We start from the raw sequence: 22935 nt of genomic DNA on the forward strand, positions 1-22935 counted from the left end.
ATATATGTATGTATATATATGTATGTATATATACACACACACACACACACACACACACACACACACACACACACACACACACACACACATATATATATACACACATATATCCAGGTGAGCTACCCAGGCACCCCCCATTTGGCTTTATTACTGCCTTAAGACCAAATAATACAGACGGAGAGACTTTGAGACAGATTTTGTGTGAAGAATATTCCCTGTTTCTTTGAATCTGTCTGTTATAGTGTGGAATGATTGTCACCATTGTTTGTTTTTTCTTGCAGCTTCCTAAGGATCAGTGTACTGAGTCTTTTGAGAAGAGCATCCTGAGGCTTCTGAACCAGGGGGACCGCAATGAGAGCAGGGAGGTGGAGAAGAACCTCAGGTACTTTACATTTAACACAGTCCCAACTGTGGTCGTTTAATTTTGTTCCGAGTTCTCCAAAGAAAATAGGTTAACATCTGTCTTCTTTTACCTGAAAACCTTGTTTTTGTGGTCATTTCCTGTATGTCATAAATCTGGAATACATTTCACACTGTACTGTGCCACAGTTCATTTAGAAGAGAAGTAAGTAGAATTTAAATGGAAATATTCTTACATAGAAGAACCTAAATCAATGCATTGGAACCTCCACCCCCCTTCCCATAGATTTACAATAATTACTGCAATAACAGTTATGTTTGATGTGAATGAGCTGTCAGTGTCATACAACATGTCTTATTATTATTGACGAAGATCTGCAGCCAGTTAGTGTTATTTATGCAAATATTCCATATTGGTTGTGACTTTATGAATAGTAGCAATGCCAAGAAAACACTAGATGAGAATCACAAATGAGTGTAATGCTGACCTTTCACCAAATGACTTTTCAAGCGATTCCACTGTCGCAGACAAATGTCCAATATCAGAATGAAATCATGAGTCTTGTTAGAGTTGAGACGCACTCCCGTTGTCTCAATGGTTTGGTGTAAGGTGGTCATAAAACTCTGTCCGAGTCAGTCTTTTTCCCGTCTTGATGTTCCGAAAAAATCAAACGTGTTTGATATTATCGTATATTTTAAGTCTTGGTAGTGAAGTTAAATCATGTGAACATTGTCAGCAACCAATGGGTGCTCTCCCTCTAGCACCAAACAGGAAGCAGCAAACTGGGTAGAGCCAGTGTTGTTTATGGCTATGGCGCCGCGCTAAGCTAAACGCTAAAGGGGAAGAATTGCCCTTCTAAAGCGAGTCATCCAGCGGAGATTTACCGGCGGGTAAAAGTGGACCTCCGGGTACTGGTGCCGTTCATCCGCATGTACGGCAAAACAGAAAATTGGCAAACTTTCCCTCAAGTTACCAGCTCGGTTAAAGTTTTCAAAACAAATCTAGTTGTAGTCTTGCAAAGTGTGACCCTGCAAGAGCTCCAGTTTTTACATACTGTATTATGACAGATAGTCTTTAGATGTGAGATGGTGTCAGACTTTAGTCTTTTTAAAGTCTTTTCAGCATCTTCTAGTGTATGGTAGGCATTCATCTTCAAAGTCTGACACTGTGGCATGAGTCCTGACTCCAGGTGGGATTTTCTTTTTTTTGGGATCAATTTTTTATTATTTTTTAGCACCATTTATCATACAGACATACAGAACAAATTCCACAATGCGTGTCAGGTAATGTCAAGTGGTGCATAGAACAGATGAACACAAATTGAACAAGAACAGAAACCCTCTCCCATCCCCCACGCTCTGCGGTCTCGAGGAAAACAAAAGAAAGAAACAAACAGAAATCGCACCTTGCCTAGTCGCTCTCCTCTATTTCTTGTGGCGCTGAGGTCATTAGGTCTGATATTTGTGCTGCTGTGTTTTTCCATAGGTCGGCTTTGTTAATCCTTGCTGTAGAGAGCTCAAGCATAACTATGTCCAGAAAATACGCCAACCACTGTTTTATACAATGCGAGTGGAGGGGGGGGGCCAGCGTTGAACTATCATTTTTTTGGTTGCAGTTGAGCCAGCTAGCCAAATCTCCCTCTGTCTCTCAAGCAGGTGTAATTTAGAGTTATCATTAAGAAGGGTGGGGTACCAAACCCTGTACCTTTACCGGTACCGACCGAATCATGTCGGTATTACCGAGTATTGGTTCACGTAAAATCAAACGGTGCCAAATTGCGGTACTTTGCTTGTTTGTTTGTTGCCAACTTTGACATCCCGCAGAATCCCGCGAGAGTTCACAGGCCGGCCAGACGTTAATATCATCCCTGTTATTATTGTTGTTAGCTGCTGCTGATTCTGGATGTGAATTAGCCTGTGAGGCATTCAGGTTTATTCCAAAATAACCTCTCTCAGCTAAAGGCTGGAGGTAGGACGAGACACGAAAACATCTAATGCTGCTAATGCTGGGCAGGTCAGTTAGCTCCCGTTAGCTAGCTGCTGCCCCTGGATGCAGCCAGGCGACCAGTGTAGCTCCCTGTTAGCTCCGCGGAGCAGACCAGTCTGAGCCCCGGGAGTCAGTGAGGCTGTGGCGGGGGCACACTCCTCACTCAGCCGATTTGTTTCAGCGAGCAAAATGGCTGAATTTATTGTGCCGACCTTGAAAGTAATAATGAGATGACATATTTTTTACAGCAAGCTAACTGTTTAGGTGGACTGCACAGCAGCGCAAGCTTGCAAACAAATATCTTTGTGTTCATATATTTTTATATTTTTAGGAGGGGGATAAAATGTTCATATAGGGTAGGGAGTATAGGGAGGGAGGGTGTTTGTTTTGTGTTTAAATAAAATGTTTAAACTGAGAAGTGAGTTTTTTTGTCATCAAATTTTGTTTGCAAAGAGTAAGGTACAGAAAAAAGTACCGTTGAATAGAGACTTCGAACACCGGTAACGATATTGGTTCAGATGTGAAAGGTACCCAACCCTATCATTAAGTAACAAAACAATCGGGTCAGTAGGGATTAGATATCCTATCACATCAGATAGTATTGATGTTGTTTTATGCCAAAACTCATGCACCTGTTCACACTCCGAGACCATATGTAGGAAAGTTCCAGTTTGTTCAGGTTGACAGAATGTACAATAGGGAGTGGGAATGGCTTTCGAGACGTATCTCTTCTGAGGAGTCCAATATGTCCTATGGCATAAGTTGAAGTGGATATACTGGTGATTTGGATTCTTGGAGCAGTGGAAAATGTTGTCCCAAACTGTCTCCCAATTAATTGTGTTCCCTTTCAGGGCACAGCTCTTGTTCCCATTTCTTTACTATTGGGAGTTCTCCTATGGATATTTGCATCAGTTTAGCATAAATCTTGGACACTAATCCTCTCAGAGGAAAATCACCAAACCATTTAATGACTGGGTGCGCCTCAAGACTGTTTCCCCATGGCACTCCATAACATTTTAGGGCTGATCTTAAGCAAAGATAAAAGTAAAAGGATGTCCTGGGGACCTCAAAACTAGCTCTCAGGTCTTCAAAGCTCAACATACCTTTCTCATTGAATAGCTGGTCTAAAGTATAAATACCTCTGTCACTCCACTGCTTACAAGCAAAGGGTTTGTTACCGACAGTAAGTGTGCATTGTGCCATATTGGGGTATTCAACTATGTTCATTTTAACAACAGCAAACCTGGACCGTAGTGATGCCGGCAGCGCAGACCAACTGGCCAGATCCCTTTGAACACTACTTAATATAAGTTCATAGTTGTCCTGGACAACTCGCTGTAGCGACGCGTGTATGGTGATGCCCAAATATGTAATTTTGTTTTGAGTTGGTATTGTATCACTAATGGCTGATGTCACATGCCTGTTGTTCAATAAAAGAAGATTTATTCCAGTTAATTTTATAGCCGGAGATTGAGCCAAATTTGTTGAAGATCTTAAGAATTTTTGGAATAGAGTCCTCAAGATCAGAGATGTTCAACAAAATATCATCTGCAAATAATGATATTGAGCTGCTATTGGATTTAATCTGGACATTACAGATTTTATTTTGCCTCATGGCTTGGGCTAACCGCTCAAGAGAGATCGCAAACAGCATGGGAGAAAGCGGGCATCCCTGTCGCCCCCGCTCAATGGGAAATGGCTGAGAATGCAGGCCATTGGTTGAGACTATGGCCGTGGGTTTCGCATATAAAGTACGTACCATGTCAATGAATTTGGCCCCCAAACCAAGCCATTACTTGCCACAAGTAGTTCCACTCTAGGAGGTCGAAAGCCTTTTCCGCGTCCACTGATAAAACTGCTGCCTTTGTTGGGAGATTTTTGGCTTCTTCTATTACATGAAATAGTCTGCGTACGTTGTCTGCAGCATGACGCTTTGGTATAAAACCTGATTGGTCGGGGTCGACTAGCTTCTCAATAAAGCGCTCCAGGCGGAGAGCCAAGATTTTGGAATAAAGCTTAATATCAGTCCCATTGAGGCTGATGGGTCTGTAATTTGAGCAATCCGTAAGATTTTTGCCCATTTTGGGTATAACGGAAATTAGCGCAGTGTTGGTTTGTTGGTGGAAAGTACCCATCTCTATGGCTGAAGTTAAAACTTGTAAAATGGTAGGTCCTAATATGTCAAAATACTGTAGAAGAAGTTCTGATGGAATTCCATCCTCCGAGTGGGATTTTTGACGAAAATTGGGGCCATCAGGCCCTGAGGGGTTTAACCCTCAGAACCCGACCGCGTCGTAGACGACACAAAACGGCACCTCTGATTAATATTTAGATAATTTGATAACGGTTTAATGTAGAAACTTACCGATTTTTGCTGCTAAAAACTAAGGAGTTAGCCATCACGGGGGTGTCTTTGGTGTCTTTGTAGCCTTTACAGAAGGTTTTCTATCCAGCCTGGAACTTGTGCCTCTTTTCGGAGTTGTTCAGCAATACATCCAAATACTTACATTCTAGATTTATCCACTTGATGTCCATAATTTATCAATTTTCCATCATTTTTGCCACTATCTCGATGCTAGCTGCCATTTTGAATATCCCATGATGCTTTGCGAGATTGTGTTGATGTCTTTCAACCAATGGGAAGGCAGGTCCGTCATACAAAGAGTATATGCAGTGGAAAGATGCATCACTCCAGCGAATCCAAGCGAGAACAAAGGCTATAGAGTGAAAGATGGATCACTCCAGTTTGTTACCGTTCTACAGAGAAGAATGTTTTGAGATTTGGCATAAATTTGGGCCTTTTTTGAAGAAATGTAAATAGTTTGTCCTTTTACACGAGTTATAATGTTCATTATGTTTATTTTTGCACTGCATGACTCCAAATATATAGAACTGTTTTAGAACATTGCTGTGTGTGTGATTTCAATAAATATGACATTATTATATTGATTATTGGCATAAGTGAATGTCATGAGGGCAAAAGCGTCTGGACTTTTTTTGAAAAAATGTATATATTTAGTCAACTGTATAAGTTATAATGTTTATTTCTTCACAGTGTGACTCCTAATACATATGGGAACTGATTTAGACGGGAGATTGGCTTGGCTTTTATTGATATGTGTGTGATATCAATATATATCTGTGAGATTCATGTTCCGTTTTATTTATTTATTTGTCTTTAAGGTCATACAACCTTTTTTTTTTACATTCAAGTGACCTCACTGCAGCACAAATATTCTAATAGCCCAGTTTTTCCTGAAAAAAATGATGTTCATAAATTGACTAAACAACAGGGTTGATGTTTCACAAGCTTTTTTAGAAAATAAAACCAGGCGGACAATGAACTGTAAAAATGACCTTAGGTTTCTGAGCGTTAAAGTACCTTAAATGCCTCCATGAGCTGTGTGTCAAAGCCACTGCTGCTGCTCCATTTGCTAATTGGTGAGCAGGCCAAATCAGAGGGTCAAACCATAATAACTAACTTCCTGTTGTGGTCAGAACCAACAGCATGCACCCTAACCCCCTGGGGAGACCTCTGCTCTAGAGTACAGGCTGACTCAGATTACATGATTATCGCTTTTAAATAGGTCTCAACATTATCTTTAACCTGTTTCACAGTTGTGCCCATAACACATTGTGTTAGGCATGCTAGAACAGGGACCTTATATTGTACAGGGGTGAGGCTGGTCTTCAAAGCCAACTATGCCCTTTTTGTGATGCACGTCTCTCTCTCTCTCTCACTCTCACTCACACTTACACTCACACTCACACTCACACACACACACACACACACACACACACACACACACACACACACAACAAGGTGTCCATCAGTTTTATTTTGTGTGAAGTGAAACTTATCTGCCTTTTCATCAGTAGCCCAGCCCACAACCCTGCATTGCTGGGTAAAGCTTTTGCTTTATTATTTCAACTACAGTATGTTGGCATTGCAAGAGATGTCTACAGATGGTTGCAATTTTGTTTTCATTAAGCACTAATTTGCATGTTAAGGACAAGTATATTATGGGTTGATCGCAGCCAGACAAAACCCAATATTGTGAAAAACACGTATAGGTCTATTGTTCACCGTGAAAGCTTTTTTTAAAGTATAAAATTGTGTTTTTTTTTAAATTATAGAGTTCCTCCCTCTATCTAGATGCAGAAAGAATTTCAAAATCGAAAGCTTTAAGAACTTGTTTGGATGTGACAAGGTTTATTGTACATAAACATTTTGAGAAAACGCAAGGAAAAATGTTTGGATGGTGGTGTTACATACGTGTGTGTGTAGGATTTGAGTATGTCTAAGCTTTGCTCAGCTGCATATCACAAATGCAATGTAGCTAAATGGCTGCATCATGTATTAATTATCCTTGGAGGAACAAAAAAAAACATAACGGCCAGGTTTCCCTTCTTCTCCGTTTCTGCCTCTTCCCCTCTTTCTGCCTTTAGGGAAAGATTCCTGTCTGCTCCTCCAGTCTTCAGACAGACCAGAAATGTCTGCAGCTTCTTCAACTGTGACTCCAGTTACTCTACAAAACCTACTTGCTGCAGATGTGAGTATCAGACAAATGCCTCATTTCCACTGTATGGTACAGCTCGACTCTACTCAACTCACTTGGTACTAGGTACATTTCTAGATTTCGTGTTTCACTGCAGATAGTAGTACCTCATCAATTAGGGGTGTTGGCAAAAAATTGATATATGTAAGAATCATGATTGTATCTCGATTCACAATTTCCAAACATAATTTTTTTCACGTTTTTTTCCCTACAAAATAACCTAGATATTGACTAATATCAGACTGAATTGTCATGGTACAGTAATGGACTAGTTCCAGGTTGTAGCAGCAATGCAACATTGCGGATGCCTGCTGCCATAAAACTCCAATGAAGAAGACGACTCGTTCTGAATGAGACCAGAGGATATAGTGTCCCTTTAGCTCAATAGCGCTATCGGGAACGCCTTTGTTCTTACCATGTTGCTTTTGTGAAAATCATGATGCTGCAGTCCAGAATCCATTTATGTGTGATGATCTGTAATTAGTTTACTTAAAGCTACATTATGTAAGAATTTATCCCATCATTGTATATGACAACCAACTGAATATTACTTTCTAGCCCTTCCCATTCCGAGCACGTTTTAACTCCCCCTGGCATTCATCACGGTGCCAGTGAGTGTAAGAGGGCAAAAGGCGGAGGTATGTCCCTCTTTGGCTAATGTATTTTAAAGATGGAAGCGCAACATGGCGGCTGTCATTCAAGCAACTCGCTCTTATGTATTCTGAATGATTCTAAATGGCAGATTCTACGCTTACGAGAATACTTTGATTAGTTGGTGGAAGTAATTACACATGGATGAGCACGTATTTGTGAAAGAACAAAGGTGTTTTTTGCTAACAATCAACTCAAAAAATTACACAATGTAGGTTTAATTATTAAGTATTATATATATGATATGTTATATATCCAGGGTTTTTCCTGCATAGAGAAAGTTTTGGCGACCCCAAAGAGGTTTTAGCCAGCGGCAACGAAAATCACGAGCCGCTGTATTTTACGCACGCGGCTGGCGCTGATTTGACTGGATCGGAACGCTCCGCTGTTAAGCTAGCGCTAATGGGATCTCCGTTTGCAGAGTTAGACTGTCCAGGTGAGCATGCTGCCCTGTGGACCGGCGGCGCAGCGAGAAGCTGGAGCTGACCAGTGCGGGGCTGTCAGCCTTCTGCCGGAGCTCTGACTGCTGTCTGTCCACGTGGTGGACTGCGCTGCCGTCTGATGGCATCAGTATTGAATTAAGACATTTATATTAACATTTCATAACCGGTTGAAAAAGGGGTCGTAGGCGATTTGTGTTTTGGTACAGTTCATTTTAACACCTGATGCAAGCAGTACTGGAGTAGGCTACGGAAAAACCACAGTTCAACCGCTTTATCAGCATTGAGAGGCAGCGTCGTGCTGAGCCCCGTTCACATAACAGCGGCAGTTTAGTTAAACTGTATTTCACACTATGATGGTTAAACTTTGCAATTAATCCACGGTTCACTTGCATGTCCGACAGTAGGGGCGGTCTGTTACACTTCTGACTATTTAATATCAATGACAATTTATTAATCAATAGAATGTAGGCTATCTCAAAAAAGAAAACATTACACTTCATAACATTTTGTATTCATAACACTATTGTATTATTGTACAAATTAGCTACAACAGTAATAGCAGTTACCTTATGTAAGTCACTCCTACATTTTTCAACTTAGGAGCAAAACGTGCTCCGAAAAAAAGTATATTGACTTTGGGGTCAATTGTAGTCAGATCCAGGCCCATGGTCCTGGATGTGAAAGCCCCCTTACTGCATTATATTTTTATATTTTGAATTGTTACCTGCCAACAGAATATTGTGTTTTCCTTGACATAAATAAAGACATTTTCACCATAAATTTGTGCCTAAAAATGTATCAGAATGCAGGAAATTAAGTCTCTGACGCTCAAAATTTCCTCCCACTTAATATGTGTCCTCCCAAGGACCCATTCTGAGCCAGGAAAACCCCTGTATATCTATCAGCACACAATACTTATTTTTTTTATTATTTATCAGAATCAAGAATAATGAAAAACATGGTTCATCATTATTTATCCGCATACACACAAACTGGATGTTACGACTGCATATCTGTAGATGTCCAAACAGATGTAATGTAATGTAACATGTCATTTAGCTGACGCTTTTATCCAAAGCGACTTACAATTAAGTAAGTTGTCAAAAAATAAAACAATAAACCACAAATGGTGACTGCTGGGGAAACCTGTACTGTCATAGATCTACAGCAACAAATATCACTGAGATGTGCCTCAAGGGGCATTGTGTGATTACTGTTGTAAGAAACAAAGTTATCTTTTTCTTTTTAGGCAACTGCCAGCTGGGTAAGGCCTACCAAGGAGACTGTTCTGATGCCTCCAGTCAGGAGGAAGGTAAGAAGAAATGTAGTTATTTGATTATTCCACTCATTTCCCAGTGTTATCCTCTGTGGAGAGAAGAAGTGGCAGGGAGAGAGCAGCAAAGAGGACAAAAGAAATGCACAAGAGCATGAATATTCAGTGAATGAGGCCCGATTGTGTGATATAACAAAGAAAAGGAACGGCCAGGGCTGCCGTCGTAGCTGCAGCTACATAGTAAACATGAAAAGCTAACTAGCGTTTATTTTTGGAGGTCGTTTGGAAAGGCTGAGTCTGTTTCAAATACTCATATTTCACAGCTATATTTGCCTGATCACATGCCGGACTACGTTCAGCTCGAGCAGCAGTAACCACAGACCATACCTGGCTCATACTTGCATCAGAATTGTTAATGCTAGAAGATCTTGTGTATGTTAGATTTATGTTACACTGTTTTGAACAAGCACTTTCCTTTAACCTTAAAGAAATTGTGCAATAGAAAAACCATACTGATTTATTTTGATGTGTACAGGGCTGCATGTAATGGGATCAAGCAGAGTCAACGCAAGAGACATGGTACAGTGAGATACAAAGAAGGAAGGCTAAAATTAAAAAAGTAGTTTTGAATGTATGGACATGGATTGTCATGAAAAGTTTCTCAATGGTCCCAATGATAGTCATATTGCAAAGTCAGACACAACAGAGAGGAATCAGAGGCCCAAAACAATAAGTGAATAAGTGTGTGTGTTTAACTGAAAGTATGATTAGTAGTCGTACTCCGACCTTAGCCTGGGAATTTAGGACTAAATCATTTCATATCTGTGTGTCCAGTACAGAGAGTGGTCAGGGCAATGTTTAGCTTAGTTTAGCACAAATACTGAAAGCAGGGGGTCAGTGCTAGCATGGCACCATTAAAAGTGATTAGGTAGACCTCCCAATAACACCAAATTCTCACTGTATACAGTATGTAACTACTTTCTGTTTGTAAAAACAAATGGTCCCCCCTTTGCCACCCCACTTAAAAAATCGCCCCTGCGACCGACTTGGGTTTTCACCATCTGTCACTCTTCCTTTTAGCTTTTAGTTGTTCTTTGTTTAATTTCCTTTTTTTCTGTGATGGCCCTGCCCCAGTATCAGCCATAACCACAACAGATAACTTCTAAAATATAATTAGGCCTATATAAAGAAATCTCCTGCTACCTTTTACCTGGCTGGATAGTCAAACACAGGCTTTTCCGGTGTTACACTGAAATCTGTAACCCATCAGAATGTGTGACTGTAGAGGCTGTTTGCCTGCAGTAAATCATTTTGTGACTTCGAGGGAAAAATCGGACCCGGGAAAAGGCCTTAATAAAAACTATATAAAACTAGCGTTCTCTTCACTGTTAGTCTCGCTTGTTGTTACAGGTCATTTATGATCATCAGAAGAAAAATGAACAGTTTAGAAACATTGAAAAGTTCCACATGGGTACTTTAATGTCTACGGTCTTGCAAAAAAATAGAAATTCGGCTTAGAGATTTAGCAGAATTAAGAACAACTGCAAAAAAATAAGAATCTAAAAAAGCATTTACATCGCATCTTGTCTTTTGAATATTTTTTTTATGATTAACAATTTTTTTTTTTTTTAAACGGCATACAAAACACTGTTATTGAATATTGATTAACAGTCTGTGTTTTGGTCATTTTCTCCCTTAGATTTAGAGTCGTATGCTCAAGGACACAAGAAGAAGCATGGGACCAAGAGTCCATGTCAAGGGTAAGTAGACTGTCTGTGGTCTGATCTGTGCATCTGTAATGTTTTCATCTTCATAATAAAAAGTAGGATATCACTTAATATTGAAAATAATAGCTAACTAGAAAGACACTCAGAGAGCGCAGACCTCCACCAAGGCATGCCCGATCTACCTAAAGATGATAATGCAGTGTGAATTTTCTAAGTCAGGAACTAATTTTTCCGCTTATACGACACCACATGAAGACCGCACAAACACCCTATTTTGCAATCTTAACGGCAATAAAAACTGATTTGTGTATCTGCCATGTGATTTGGAACTTCTCCAAAATGTAATGGGTTCTTCCTTGGCCCATGCTAGACCCTTTCACTAAGTCTCATGAAAATCGGGGCAGTAGTTTTTCCGTAATCCAGCTGACAAACAAACAAACAAAGGGACAAACCAAACTGAAAACATTTGCAGAGGTTATTAGTAAGAATCCAGACAAAAATGTTTCCCAACCGGTCTTATCACATGGAGTTGTATATATTAAATTATGAAAAAATATAATAGTGAAGGGCGCCTGGGTAGCTCACCTTGTATAGTGCGTGCCTATATGTAGAGGTTTACTCCTCGATGCAGCAGCCGCAGGTTCGACTCCGATCTGCGGCCCTTTGCTGCATGTCATTCCCCTTCTCTCTCCCCTTTCATGTCGTCACCTCTCCTATAAAAATAAAGGCCTAAAATGCCCCCCTATCATGATCTGATACACACTTACACTGTATTCCTCTTTTCTCGACCAGTCTCTCTAGTGCGAAGGGCTCCCACGGAGATAGTCGGAGAGGGGGCCACGCTGCAGAGCTCAATGGTCCAGCAGAGAGGAGGAAGAGCTGTACACTCAGGGGCAGCCAGGAGGTTGAACAGGTAAGGGTTGAGGGCTGAACAGGGCTAGCCAAAAATGTTTGGTGAAAAAAAGGTTCCTTCTCTTTTTTTCTGCAGTACATACTATATCACTGAAATCATGGTTTACAATATCTGGAAAAGTCATGGAATTTCAAAATCAAATTTTCCAGGCCTGGAAAAGTCATGGAATCCTTAAAAAGTAAAATCCTTAAAAGTTTTGGAAAAGTCATCAAATTATGTTGTCTTTAAAGGACAATTCCGGCGCAAAACGAATCTAGGGGTTAATAACAGATGTGTACCCACTCTGTCGCTCTCTGGGACATGATTTCATGCTAATCAAATGTGTTTGTAGCTTGAAACAAGCTAGCGCGGACCGCTGATTAGCTTACAACGCTAGTATTCGGGGCACAGGGAAAGTTAAAAACAAATCGCTATTTTGTACCATTAAAAAGTCTCAAAATATCACCAAACTTCAACGGTAGCATAATGAGGGTTCCTAAATGTTAACTGAAGCATTGAGAACATTGTAAGTGTACAAAGTTTATTGAAAAGATAGATTATAAAGACAGTCGCGTTCATGTTTACATGCCGCAGCCGTCTTGAAAACCAGTCATGACTTACAGCTGGCGATTCAAACTAAAATCAAAAGCAATTTGCTCAATATATCTGAAATAATCGCACCGATGTAAAACATAACTTGTCTAGTGTACTTACTCAGTGGATAACTGTCCATCTGGTCCCTCTGGTCTGGGTCGCCAATTTATTTTCGGGACATGGAAAACAGTTTCAAGTACAGCCCTGTTTATCAGAGAGGGGAAATCTTCAGACTGTACAAAACACACTTGGGTGTCGCGACGCAACAGGTCCCACTCCGTGCAACACAGACACTCCTGTTCGGTGGCCATAGCTTCACAATGTCCGCAGGTACACCACCAGTTTCCCCAAGTATGAGGCTCTGTTGAGGCATTGACTACTGGTAGCTCTCTCTCTCTCTCTCTCTCTCTCTCTCTCTCTCTCTCTCTCTCTCTCTCCCCCTCTCTCTCTCTCTCTCTCTCTCTCTCCCCCTCTCTCTCTCTCTCTCGTAGCCCTTTCACGGAGCTCCCGCAGCTCTTCGTTCAATAAACTTTGTACACTTACAAAGTTCTCAATGCTTCAGTTAACATGTAGGGACCCTGATTATGCTACCGTTGAAGTTTGGTGATATTTTGAGCCTTTTTAGTGGTATAAATAGTGATTTGTTTTTACTTTCCCTGTGCCCCGAATAATAGCGTTGTAAGCTAATCAGCGCTAGCTTGTTTCAAGCTACAAACACATTGGATTAGCATGAAAACATGTCCCAGAGAACGACAGAGTGGGTACGCATCTGTTAATAATAGGTTCGTTTTGCGCCGGAATTGTCCTTTAATGAAATTAATTTTTGAGTAATCTTCCATCAATAACCTTTAACGTAACAACATTATACATTATAACACCAAATTTATTTTCTGTAGGCTTATCTGTTGACGTAAAATAGCTCTAATATCTGTTGGATGCGTGTCAACGTTTTATCTACCATCACGTACGTTTCTTGATTTTCTCCTGGCGTCCCGCCTCTCCCTCCATGTATGCCAGCTAGCTGAAATGATGTTTAAAGAGTTTGAATATGATATGTTTGAAAAACGCCAGGCAAGTGTACGTTTAATATTTCGTGAGCTACACACTTATGTTGCCACGTTGTTTTTCAGACTTCATCCAGATTTTAGTTTATAATCAAATTAGGGCGGTCAGGTGATTAAAATATTTAATCGGGATTAATCGCATGATTGTCTATAGTTAACTTGCAACTAATCACAAATTAACCGCACATTTTTTACGTGTTCTATATGTACTTTGAAAGGGATATTTTTTTGAATTATCAGTTATTATCTAGGGCTGCACAATATATAATTTTGTATCGTCATTGCAATATCAACTGGCGCAATATACACATCGTGAAAGGCTGCGACATATCGCAATATACACTCAGAGATTTTTTTGTGGTAGTTGAAAGAAAATATCAGTAGAAAAAGGTTGTTCTTTTTTCAGTGGTGCCTTTAATATTCAATTGTGTGTTTAATTTGTTCAATAAAAGAATGTTAAAAATGATTTCCTTTTGTTTGTTTTAAATTCAACAAGCAATTTGTTGTATTTTAGCAGAATACTGAAAGCAGCAATATCGTAATATCGTTATCGCGATATTCAACAACGTTATCGCATTTTTGTTCCTCGTATCGTGCAGCCCTACTCTTATCAACAGGGGAGCGGACAAATATGCTTGCTTTATGCAAATGTTTTCTCAAAGAATAATAAACTCTCAAAGAGCGGCATCCGCCAGTAACCCCGACGTGCGCAGAGGTGCGATGCCCCGTCCCACGCTGCGTTGCGTTGACTGACGTTAAAAGGAATTTGCGTTAACTCGTTAATCTTTACAGCCCTAAATCAAATGCATTAAGAATACACTAGTCTCGCATAGCCAGACCTATCTCCACAGCGCTGCAAAGTAAGGTCTGGCTCTACCACACATACGGAAATAGGATACGAGAAAAAAATCTTTGGTTTGTATTGCATTTCTTTTAACCAATCACAATCATCTTAAAATTATGGGCGCAGGGTGAATCCAGGCATATTCAGACAGTATGAGAAAAATAATGTTTAGAGCATGTAAACATGTGTTAGTAGAAGCCCAAAATACAAGTATGAACCTGAAAATGAGCATTATATGTCTTCTTTAAGAGGTGATGTTTGTTTGTGGGTCTGTTTGGTTGAAGGCTGTGCTGGATCAACATGTTTTGTTTTTCTCTCGTGACCCAGCAGTAGAGGGATTCAGCAGTGTTGGTCTAATGATTAACCCGACTGTAAAGCTCAGCAGCACAGTTTACAGTTAAGGACAATTCCTTGAACACTAGTTAATCATTCCATGTTGGAGTTACATGAAGGCCTGCAGGAACATAGCCATTCAGCAGTCTGTTTGGGGGTGAGAGTGTGTTCTTTTGGTTGGATGTGTCACACACTGCCACGTGAATGGGAGTACTCACCGCTAATCTCACTGATATAGGACAAGACTACGTGTATATGTGAGTGTGAGAGAGGCAGCTGACAAAGCACACCCCCCCTCGCCTCTCTCTCTCTCTCTCTCTCTCTCTCTCTCTGTGTCTCTCTATCTCTATCTCTCTCTCTCTTGCTTTTCGCTCTTTGTCACAATAGAGTCTTAATACATTACAAATGACTTTCTGTGCTGCGGGGCGTTGCTACCTCACATTTGTTTGTTGTTCCAAATGTTAGAGGTCCTTAATGGGATTGTTTGTAAGAAAGTCCATGAACCTCACTTTTTTTCCCAAGTCTTGTCTTGATTGCAAATTCAATTATTTCCATAGAATGTGAAAAGAGACAGTTGCTTTTTTTGGTTGCTTCCAAAATGCAGCAATGTTATATTTGAAATGAAGACAAAAGTATACCATCTCTTTTTACAAGTAGCATACAATGCACAGCATACAGAATAAAACTAAAATATAAACAAAATGTGCAACACAAAATACCACTTTCCTCCAAATATCGGATATAAAAAAATAGGAAATTCCCATGAAAAACGACAAGTGTCCCTCTATCCTCCTAACATTGAATTACACGTCTGGGATATTTGGATCATAATTATGTACCTTACATGGAGCAATATACCGTAGGTTTCAATTATCCAATTAAATTGTAAAAAGATTTGAGCTAACTATAAATCGAGGACTCTGTGTGTGTTTGTGAGTGTATACTGTGTCTCCTGCATGCGCAGTACAACAGCGTGGGCGGGTAGTTAGTTACTACATCCCTATAGAAACTAGCTAGCTACGTCAAATGTCAGCTGCCGATGGCCTGCTGATTCCGTAGCCGCTCACACCACGCTTAGGGCTGAACGATTTTTGAAAATAATCTAATTGCGATTTTTTTCCCAAATATAAGCTCTTTGTCTTCTGTATTATTCAACAAAGACAAACAATAACTCATTTTATAGTATGAACAACACACAATTACACACTAGACAGTTAAATAAGTAAAAGTATAAATAGTAAAGTAAGTAAAAATATAGTATATAGCAGGGGTCACCAACACGGTGCCCGCGGGCACCAGGTAGCCCCCAAGGACCACATGAGTAGCCCTCAGGCCTGTTCTAAAAATGAAAATTGAATATTGATATTATCTGTTTCCCACCTTGTTAAGTCATTGTTGATAATTATTGATAATGAGAAATCATTAACGTGATCAGTGTCTTCACATAGATGACTATCATTAATCATTAATAATCATAAAGGCAAACTGAGCAAATTAGTTATTTCAGAAGAGAGTATCAAACTGGTAGCCCTTCGTATGACTCAGTACCCATGAAGTAGCTCTCAATTTCAAAAAGGTTGGTGACCCCTGGTATATAGTATACACACACACACACACACAGTGTATTTTTTTACAGTGCACAGAGAGGAGCTGCCTCCAGCCCCTCCCCCTCGTGAAGTTGCGTGCATGACACCGAACGTTGCACTTGTTCAGAGAGGCTATCGTTAAGTTAGCAGTAGCATGTTGCTGGTGTTCTTGCCGTGGGATTAACTGTACTAATAACACTGTTGAAACACCGCGGCCACGCTGCTGTGAAAGCTCCCCGAACGTCATTTATCAGTCTGATTGTTACCCCTCTCAGTAGCAGCTCCTCCACTCATATCTTTATATGCTAACCGCTAACCGGAGCTAACCACTAATCAGAGCTAATCGTTGCCAACCGAGCCTTCAGTTCTGCGTTCCTGTATCCATTAACTGTATATATGGACTCGAGCCAGAATAAAACCCTTCATTTTATTAAAATGGCTGTAAACGTTTTAAACTAAAACTCAGAGTTGTTTGAATGACAGAAATCAGCTCAAGGTACGGCGTAGCGAGCGTGCTAAGTTGATGCTTTTTCTGCGGAGTGCAGACTGATTAGCCCTTTCCAGTCACGTGACCAAATCGCAGCCTTTGTGATTAGGAAATCGCGTTTTAACATATCGCGATATTATCGCAAATGCAATTAATCGTTCAGCCCTACACCACGCCCATGGTGGCCGCTCCCGCCACGCCCCTTGTTTTCTTCGCCTTCAAAATAAAAGCCTATTTTCTACAGGCCCATGGTGGCCGCTCACCACGCCCCATGTTTTCTTCACCTTCAAAATAAAAGCCCATTTTCTAAAGTTATTTGCAAAAATTGTATTTCTAATTTTATTTTTCTAAGTTATAGCCCATTTTCTACTGTTTGGGGTGGAACAGTTGACATTAAATTGACTATATGTCACTTATTAGTGTTTCTGAAGTCATTTTTCATTTAATAAATAATATCATGCGAAGTTCCTCACTCAAACACACACACACACACACACACACTCACCCTCTTACAGGCTAAGCTAACGTTAGCATACTTTTGCCGCGTTAAATTCTGCTTTTGAGCTGCAAAACCCACCCTGTTAACTATAAGCTATCATCAACCTGACATCAATAGCTGTAGATAGTAATATTAATTTTAAACCAGCCGTAACGGGCTAAATAACTCTATTATTAGTAGCTTACATGGTGCTTCCCGGTAGTCGTTGCCGCCATCACTGGCAAGATGAAGCTGCACCTTTATTGTCTGAAAGTTGGAAATGTGCGTGGCGTGAGTGACGTCATTTTCTGTGGGTGTGGCGTGAGCGGCTATAGGCCGCAGCTGGACCCTTCTCCTCTGCTCCAGCAGAGTGGGGAAGGGCTGTTGAAGCATGCACAGACGCTTAACCCGATCATATTCCGATTGTGGTGTATACATGCAGGGATACCCTGGTTACTGAAGGAGTTCTCTGGGTCTGTTAACCGGGTTATGAGAACTCAGATTTTAACCAGGGTAAGGTATTTACATGGTGTTTGAGAAATCGGGGTATTGCTTTAAAGGACAATTCCGGCACAAAATGAAACTAGGGATTAATAACATATGTGTACAGAGTCGACCGTTCTCTGGGATATGTTTTCATGTTAATCCAATGTGTCTCTAGCTTGAAACAAGCTAGCGCAAACCAGTGATTAGCTTATAACGCTAGCCTTCGGGGCCATGGGTAAATCTCTATTTCTATACCACTAACAAGGCTCAAAATATCACCCCACTTCCACGGTAGCATAATGAGGGTCCCTACATGTAAACCGAAGCATTGAGAACTTTGTAAGTGTACAGACAGTTTATTAAAAACAGTAGCGTTCATGTACAGTCATGACCAGTTGAACGCTGTGTTTGAGCTATGTTACTGGTCACTGGTTGCACAGCGTTCGTTGTCGGGACCCTCATTATGCTACCGTTGAAGTGTGGTGCTATTTTGAGCCTTGTTAGTGGTATAGAAATAGAGATTTACCCGTGGCCCTGAAGGCTAGCATTATAAGCTAATCACTGGTTTGCGCTAGCTTGTTTCAAGCTAGAGACACACTGGATTAGCATAAAAACATATCCCAGAGAACGGTCGACTCTGTACACATATGTTATTAATCCCTAGGTTCATTTTGCGCCGGAATTGTTCTTAAACCCGTAATATAATAAAAAAATTTAAACTGCATGTAAACACACTGATTGGTTCACAGGCTACCGGTGTCATGCCAAAAAGTGGTCATCCTAAATATATGGTCACCCAGCTCCTAGACGAATTCTCTATTAAAAATGTAATGTTGTGTTAAAGGATTTGGTTGAAACTTGTGAAACTGACTGACTGTTCTCCTCGCAGCACCAGGACACTGAGAAGAGAAGCCATCCAGTCACTAAAACAAAGAACAGGAGCCTGCCCACAGACAGGTAGGTCAGTTTATGACAGTGTTATAGTGACCTTGCAGGTATCAATGCTAGAGGGTCAAACTGCGTAGTAAAATATAGATAAATGACAGATGACTGATGTCTTGCTTACAGTGCCACATAAAAGCTATTAGTGGGTTTTATTTAAAGTTGCAGTCGTATGTCTTTGCAGATGAAAATAAATTAATCAAGTCTGTGATCTGTTTAGACATTAGAGAGAGTGTAGTGTTAGTGATATTAAAGCTACTCGTGTTACTGTACCGTGGACGCCTATCAGTCTATAATCTGACACTGACGCTACTCATCACATGCCGCAGTTGTATTCTTTGTTGCTGTGTTTTCTCTGTTGACATTACTCTGTCCCCTTGTGTGCCATATCTGTCTCTTTTTAGGGACAAGGGGAAGGGTGCTGCCTTTATAGCCAACGGTAGGTTGGTACCAGCTCTGTCGCCTCAGAGGAAGAGTGAGTGTCTAATTGGCTGTTGTAATGCCTGTAATAGAAGCAACATGGCAGTGTTAACATAACAATAAATGTTAAAAAGCAGGAATAGTCAGTGGCTTGCTCTTAGGGGGAATTGTTGGGTCTCTGTAAATTATAGAGTGTGGTCTAGACCTCCTCGATCTGTAAAGTTTCCTGAGATAATTTCTGTTATGATTTGACAATATAAATAAAATTGAAATTTAATTGAATTGTCTGCATGATGGTAGAAATCAACACAGTAAACATTACAAACCTAAGGACTGACCTTTCGTATTGGTTGCATCCTGCCTCTTAGAATAACCTTTAAAGGACAATTCCGGCGCAAAATGAATCTAGGGGTTATTAACAGATGTGTACCCACTCTGTCGTTCTCTGGGACATGTTTTCATGCTAATCAAATGTGTTTGTAGCTTGAAAGAAGCTAGCGCGAACCGCTGATTAGCTTACAACGCTAGTATTCGGGACACTGGAAGAGTAAAAATAAATCTCTATTTTATACCACTAACAAGGCTCAAAATATCACCACACTTCAACGGTAGCATAATGAGGGTCCCTACATGTAAACAGAAGCTGTATACTCGAAGGTACTGTCTTTCTAAACTATCTTTTTAATAAACTGTCTGTACACTTACAAAGTTCTCAATGCTTCGGTTTACATGTAGGGACCCTCATTATGCTACCGTGGAAGTGTGGTGATATTTTGAGCCATGTTAGTGGTGTAGAAATAGATTTATTTTTACTCTCCCAGTGCCCCGAAAGCCTAACGTTGTAAGCTAATCAGCGGTTCGCGCTAGCTTGTTTCAAGCTACAAACACATTAGATTAGCATGAAAACATATCCCAGAGAAAGGTCGACTCGGTACACGTGTTATTAATCACTAGGTTCATTTTGTGCCGGAATTGTCCTTTAATGTAAAACTCACAACGCAATTATTTGCACAATAAGAGAGCCAGATTACAAAGACAATGCTATGCACATGTGGAATGTGTTCCCGTACGCCGTCATTCAATGTAGTGTGTACAGAAACGCATGCTTGTCCACTGTCCCCACTGCTGTTCCACTCAGGTCCATTTTCAAACGTATCAAGACTGTTACTCAATGTTTAAAAACTCTGATATGCCCATTTAAATGATCCTCAAAAAGCCTGTTATAGACTGAAAAAACCCCTTTTAGCCAAATCGCTTCTTTTTTTTTTCTTGTCCACTTACATAATGTAAATGAATGTTTCTTCTAGATAAACTTATTACTACAGATCAGATGCTATCAAACAGTAAGGCAGGAGAGCAGCACGGGGTGCACGTAAAGGGAGTGACGTGAGGCAAAGTGATGGCCTTCTAAAGACGACAGGAAGTTACTGTAGTTTGGCCACTTATCAATATAGGAGGCTGTTTAGGTACTTTAAAAACCCTTAGTGCCTGATTGCCATAATTTGCGTCAAAAATCGCACTCCTCATAGTAAAATCTAAACACACAGACATGATACACAGATTGTTATACACTTTGTGAGGATATCATTATCTCTGATGTCCATTAAACGGGTACATATTTTCACATTAAGTAAATGCTCTATAGCCTGATGTCTGGTGGCATGTCTGCAGTTTAACAAATAGATGTTGTTGCAGATGGAGGTTTTGGTCCAGATACCTTTGGTGATACATCATCAGAAAGCTACAGCTCTCCATCCAGCCCTCAACACAGAGGACAAGAGAGCCTGGATAGTGAGGACGACAACAACAAAGGTAAAAATAAATAAACACACACACATGTACAAAGTACACTTGAGGAACTTGATGTTTTCGTAATGAAGCATGTACCTGTAGTGTGCTACATGCTTCTGTTATCGTCATAAAGATGGTGTAATGTGGAGCGAACCTGTGCTTATCTAATCTTTCCCTGTTAGATACAGACAGCCACTCTGATGACTCCAGCAAAGGCCCGGGCCCTGACATGTTCTTCGCCCACCAGACTGATCGAATTGTCCACCCTCTGTCTGCCAACAACCACCCGGGCCAGACAGAGCCACTCTTCTTAGAGACCAGCACAAACCCCCCCCCTCTCTCCTTCATGCGAGATGTGTGTTATGTGCTCCCTAACGGTGCTAATGACTCGCCACTTCCACTGGTCCCTCCTCCCAGCCAAAGCATCGTCCCCAATAGGAAGCCCTCATCTGGGACCCTGATGATGCAGAGGCCCCTAGTGCCTCCAGCTGTCCCAGGCCCTGGAATTGTGGGAGACCCAGAAAAGATGGACATGCTCCCAACCTTTGGGATCCCACCTATTGGCCTCCACGCTTCAGGAAGTCCTGCTGTGCAGCCTCTGGTTCAGAGGTTCAAAACGGCTTTGCCTCACAGTCAAGGTGGCACTGATGGCGCTTCAGGGAGTGGTTCTAATCCTGCTGCCCTGCAGGCTTCACACCAGGCTCCTGTTAGAGCCATCGGTGTCATGTCTCCTGGCCCCACATCATACCCCCCTCCTCTTCATCAGTCTCTGTCCTGCCAAGACTCAGTCAGTGTCAGTTCAGGCCTGGCCTCCTCTCTGCCACATGTGGAGACTTCCCATGCCAAGCACCCCGGCTTAGCCTTACCATCTGGACTGCCTTCTCCCTACACCCTGCCCCCCGTCCCTACCTCTGTCATGCCTACTGTAGGAGCACCTGCAGCCTCTGGAGTAGCTCCATCTCCTGGACATGTACAACCAGCTGTTCCTCTAGCCGTGCCCACCCACACCCCTGGACCTGCCCCCAGCCCCAGCCCAGCGCTCACGCACAGCACGGCCCACAGCGACTGTACATCCTACAGCAACAGCAGCGCTTCCTGTGGAAGTGCCCCTGTTGCCCCTGGCAACCCTATTACTCTCCAGCAAACCCAGCAGCAACAATTGCCCCCCCAGCAGCCAACACCACCACAACCACAACAGCAGCAGCAACCAATGGGCTGTGGGACCTGTGGTTGTCACAACAACTGCGGTGGCCGAGGCAGCAGCAGTAACAACAACAGTGTCAGTGGTGTCCCTGGCTGCCAAGCCCCCCTATTCTTCTCCCACCAGATGGCGGCAGCAGCACGCCAGGTGTTCAGCGTCCCCCCCCCTCTCTTCCAGCTCACCAGCCTGTGCAGTAACAGTTACCTCACCCAGGCTCAGCCTCCTCACCAGGCCAACGGTGCTGCCACCCTCCCCCCCTTCTTCCCCACTGCTCCACCTCCTGCACACCCGTCCCCCTACGGCCCCCTCCACACTCACTCTCACAGCCATGCAGACGTGCCATCACATATGCTGGGCACGCAGGCTGCTGCAGTGGCAGCCGCCGCAGCTGCAAACTACAACCTCCAGCAGCAGATGGCGCCGGCAGCATCGTTTTGCCAGCGTGTCTACCAGCATATGTACGCAAATCCCATGGGGATGCTGCCTGCTGCTGCACTTGGGGGAGGTGGAGTCAATAAGAAGAGTGGCAATGTGTCCTGTTATAACTGTGGTGTGAATGGCCACTACGCTCAGGACTGCAACCAACCCTCCATAGACTCCACACAGCAAGGTAGTGCAGCTACACGGAACAGGGAGAAACAGAGGACCCCTTAGTTTTGCTTTCCCAGATCCCCATCGGTCATTGGCGTCAGATAGTCCGACATTCAGCCCGGACTATGAAAAGTTAGGGCTCATCCTCACCAAGTATAGTTTGAGTTGTTTAGTTTCATCTCTGGTGGGTTACCTCCTTCAGTTTGTTTTATTTGGCCAGAAGAGA

General features: G+C 41.8%; 1 protein-coding gene across 4 annotated transcripts in view; it reads left to right on the top strand.

Annotated features, from left to right (window-relative positions):
* zcchc2 (zinc finger, CCHC domain containing 2) overlaps window positions 1–22935 on the top strand; it is a 49429-nt gene that overhangs the window by 23019 nt on the left and 3475 nt on the right. For 2 of the 4 annotated variants that reach the window (XM_031300954.2, XM_031300955.2), the window contains exons 5-13: window positions 282–382; window positions 6797–6900; window positions 9250–9312; window positions 10973–11033; window positions 11793–11913; window positions 18654–18721; window positions 19111–19181; window positions 20822–20938; window positions 21100–22728. In XM_031300954.2, the coding sequence (XP_031156814.1) occupies window positions 282–382; window positions 6797–6900; window positions 9250–9312; window positions 10973–11033; window positions 11793–11913; window positions 18654–18721; window positions 19111–19181; window positions 20822–20938; window positions 21100–22728 (2335 nt within the window). The remainder of the gene's footprint in view (window positions 1–281; window positions 383–6796; window positions 6901–9249; window positions 9313–10972; window positions 11034–11792; window positions 11914–18653; window positions 18722–19110; window positions 19182–20821; window positions 20939–21099; window positions 22729–22935) is intronic. The other 2 variants (XM_031300957.2, XM_031300956.2) reach the window with 2 other exon arrangements.

Source organism: Sander lucioperca, chromosome 23, assembly GCF_008315115.2.
Source record: "Sander lucioperca isolate FBNREF2018 chromosome 23, SLUC_FBN_1.2, whole genome shotgun sequence".
Taxonomy (NCBI): Eukaryota; Metazoa; Chordata; class Actinopteri; order Perciformes; family Percidae; genus Sander; species Sander lucioperca.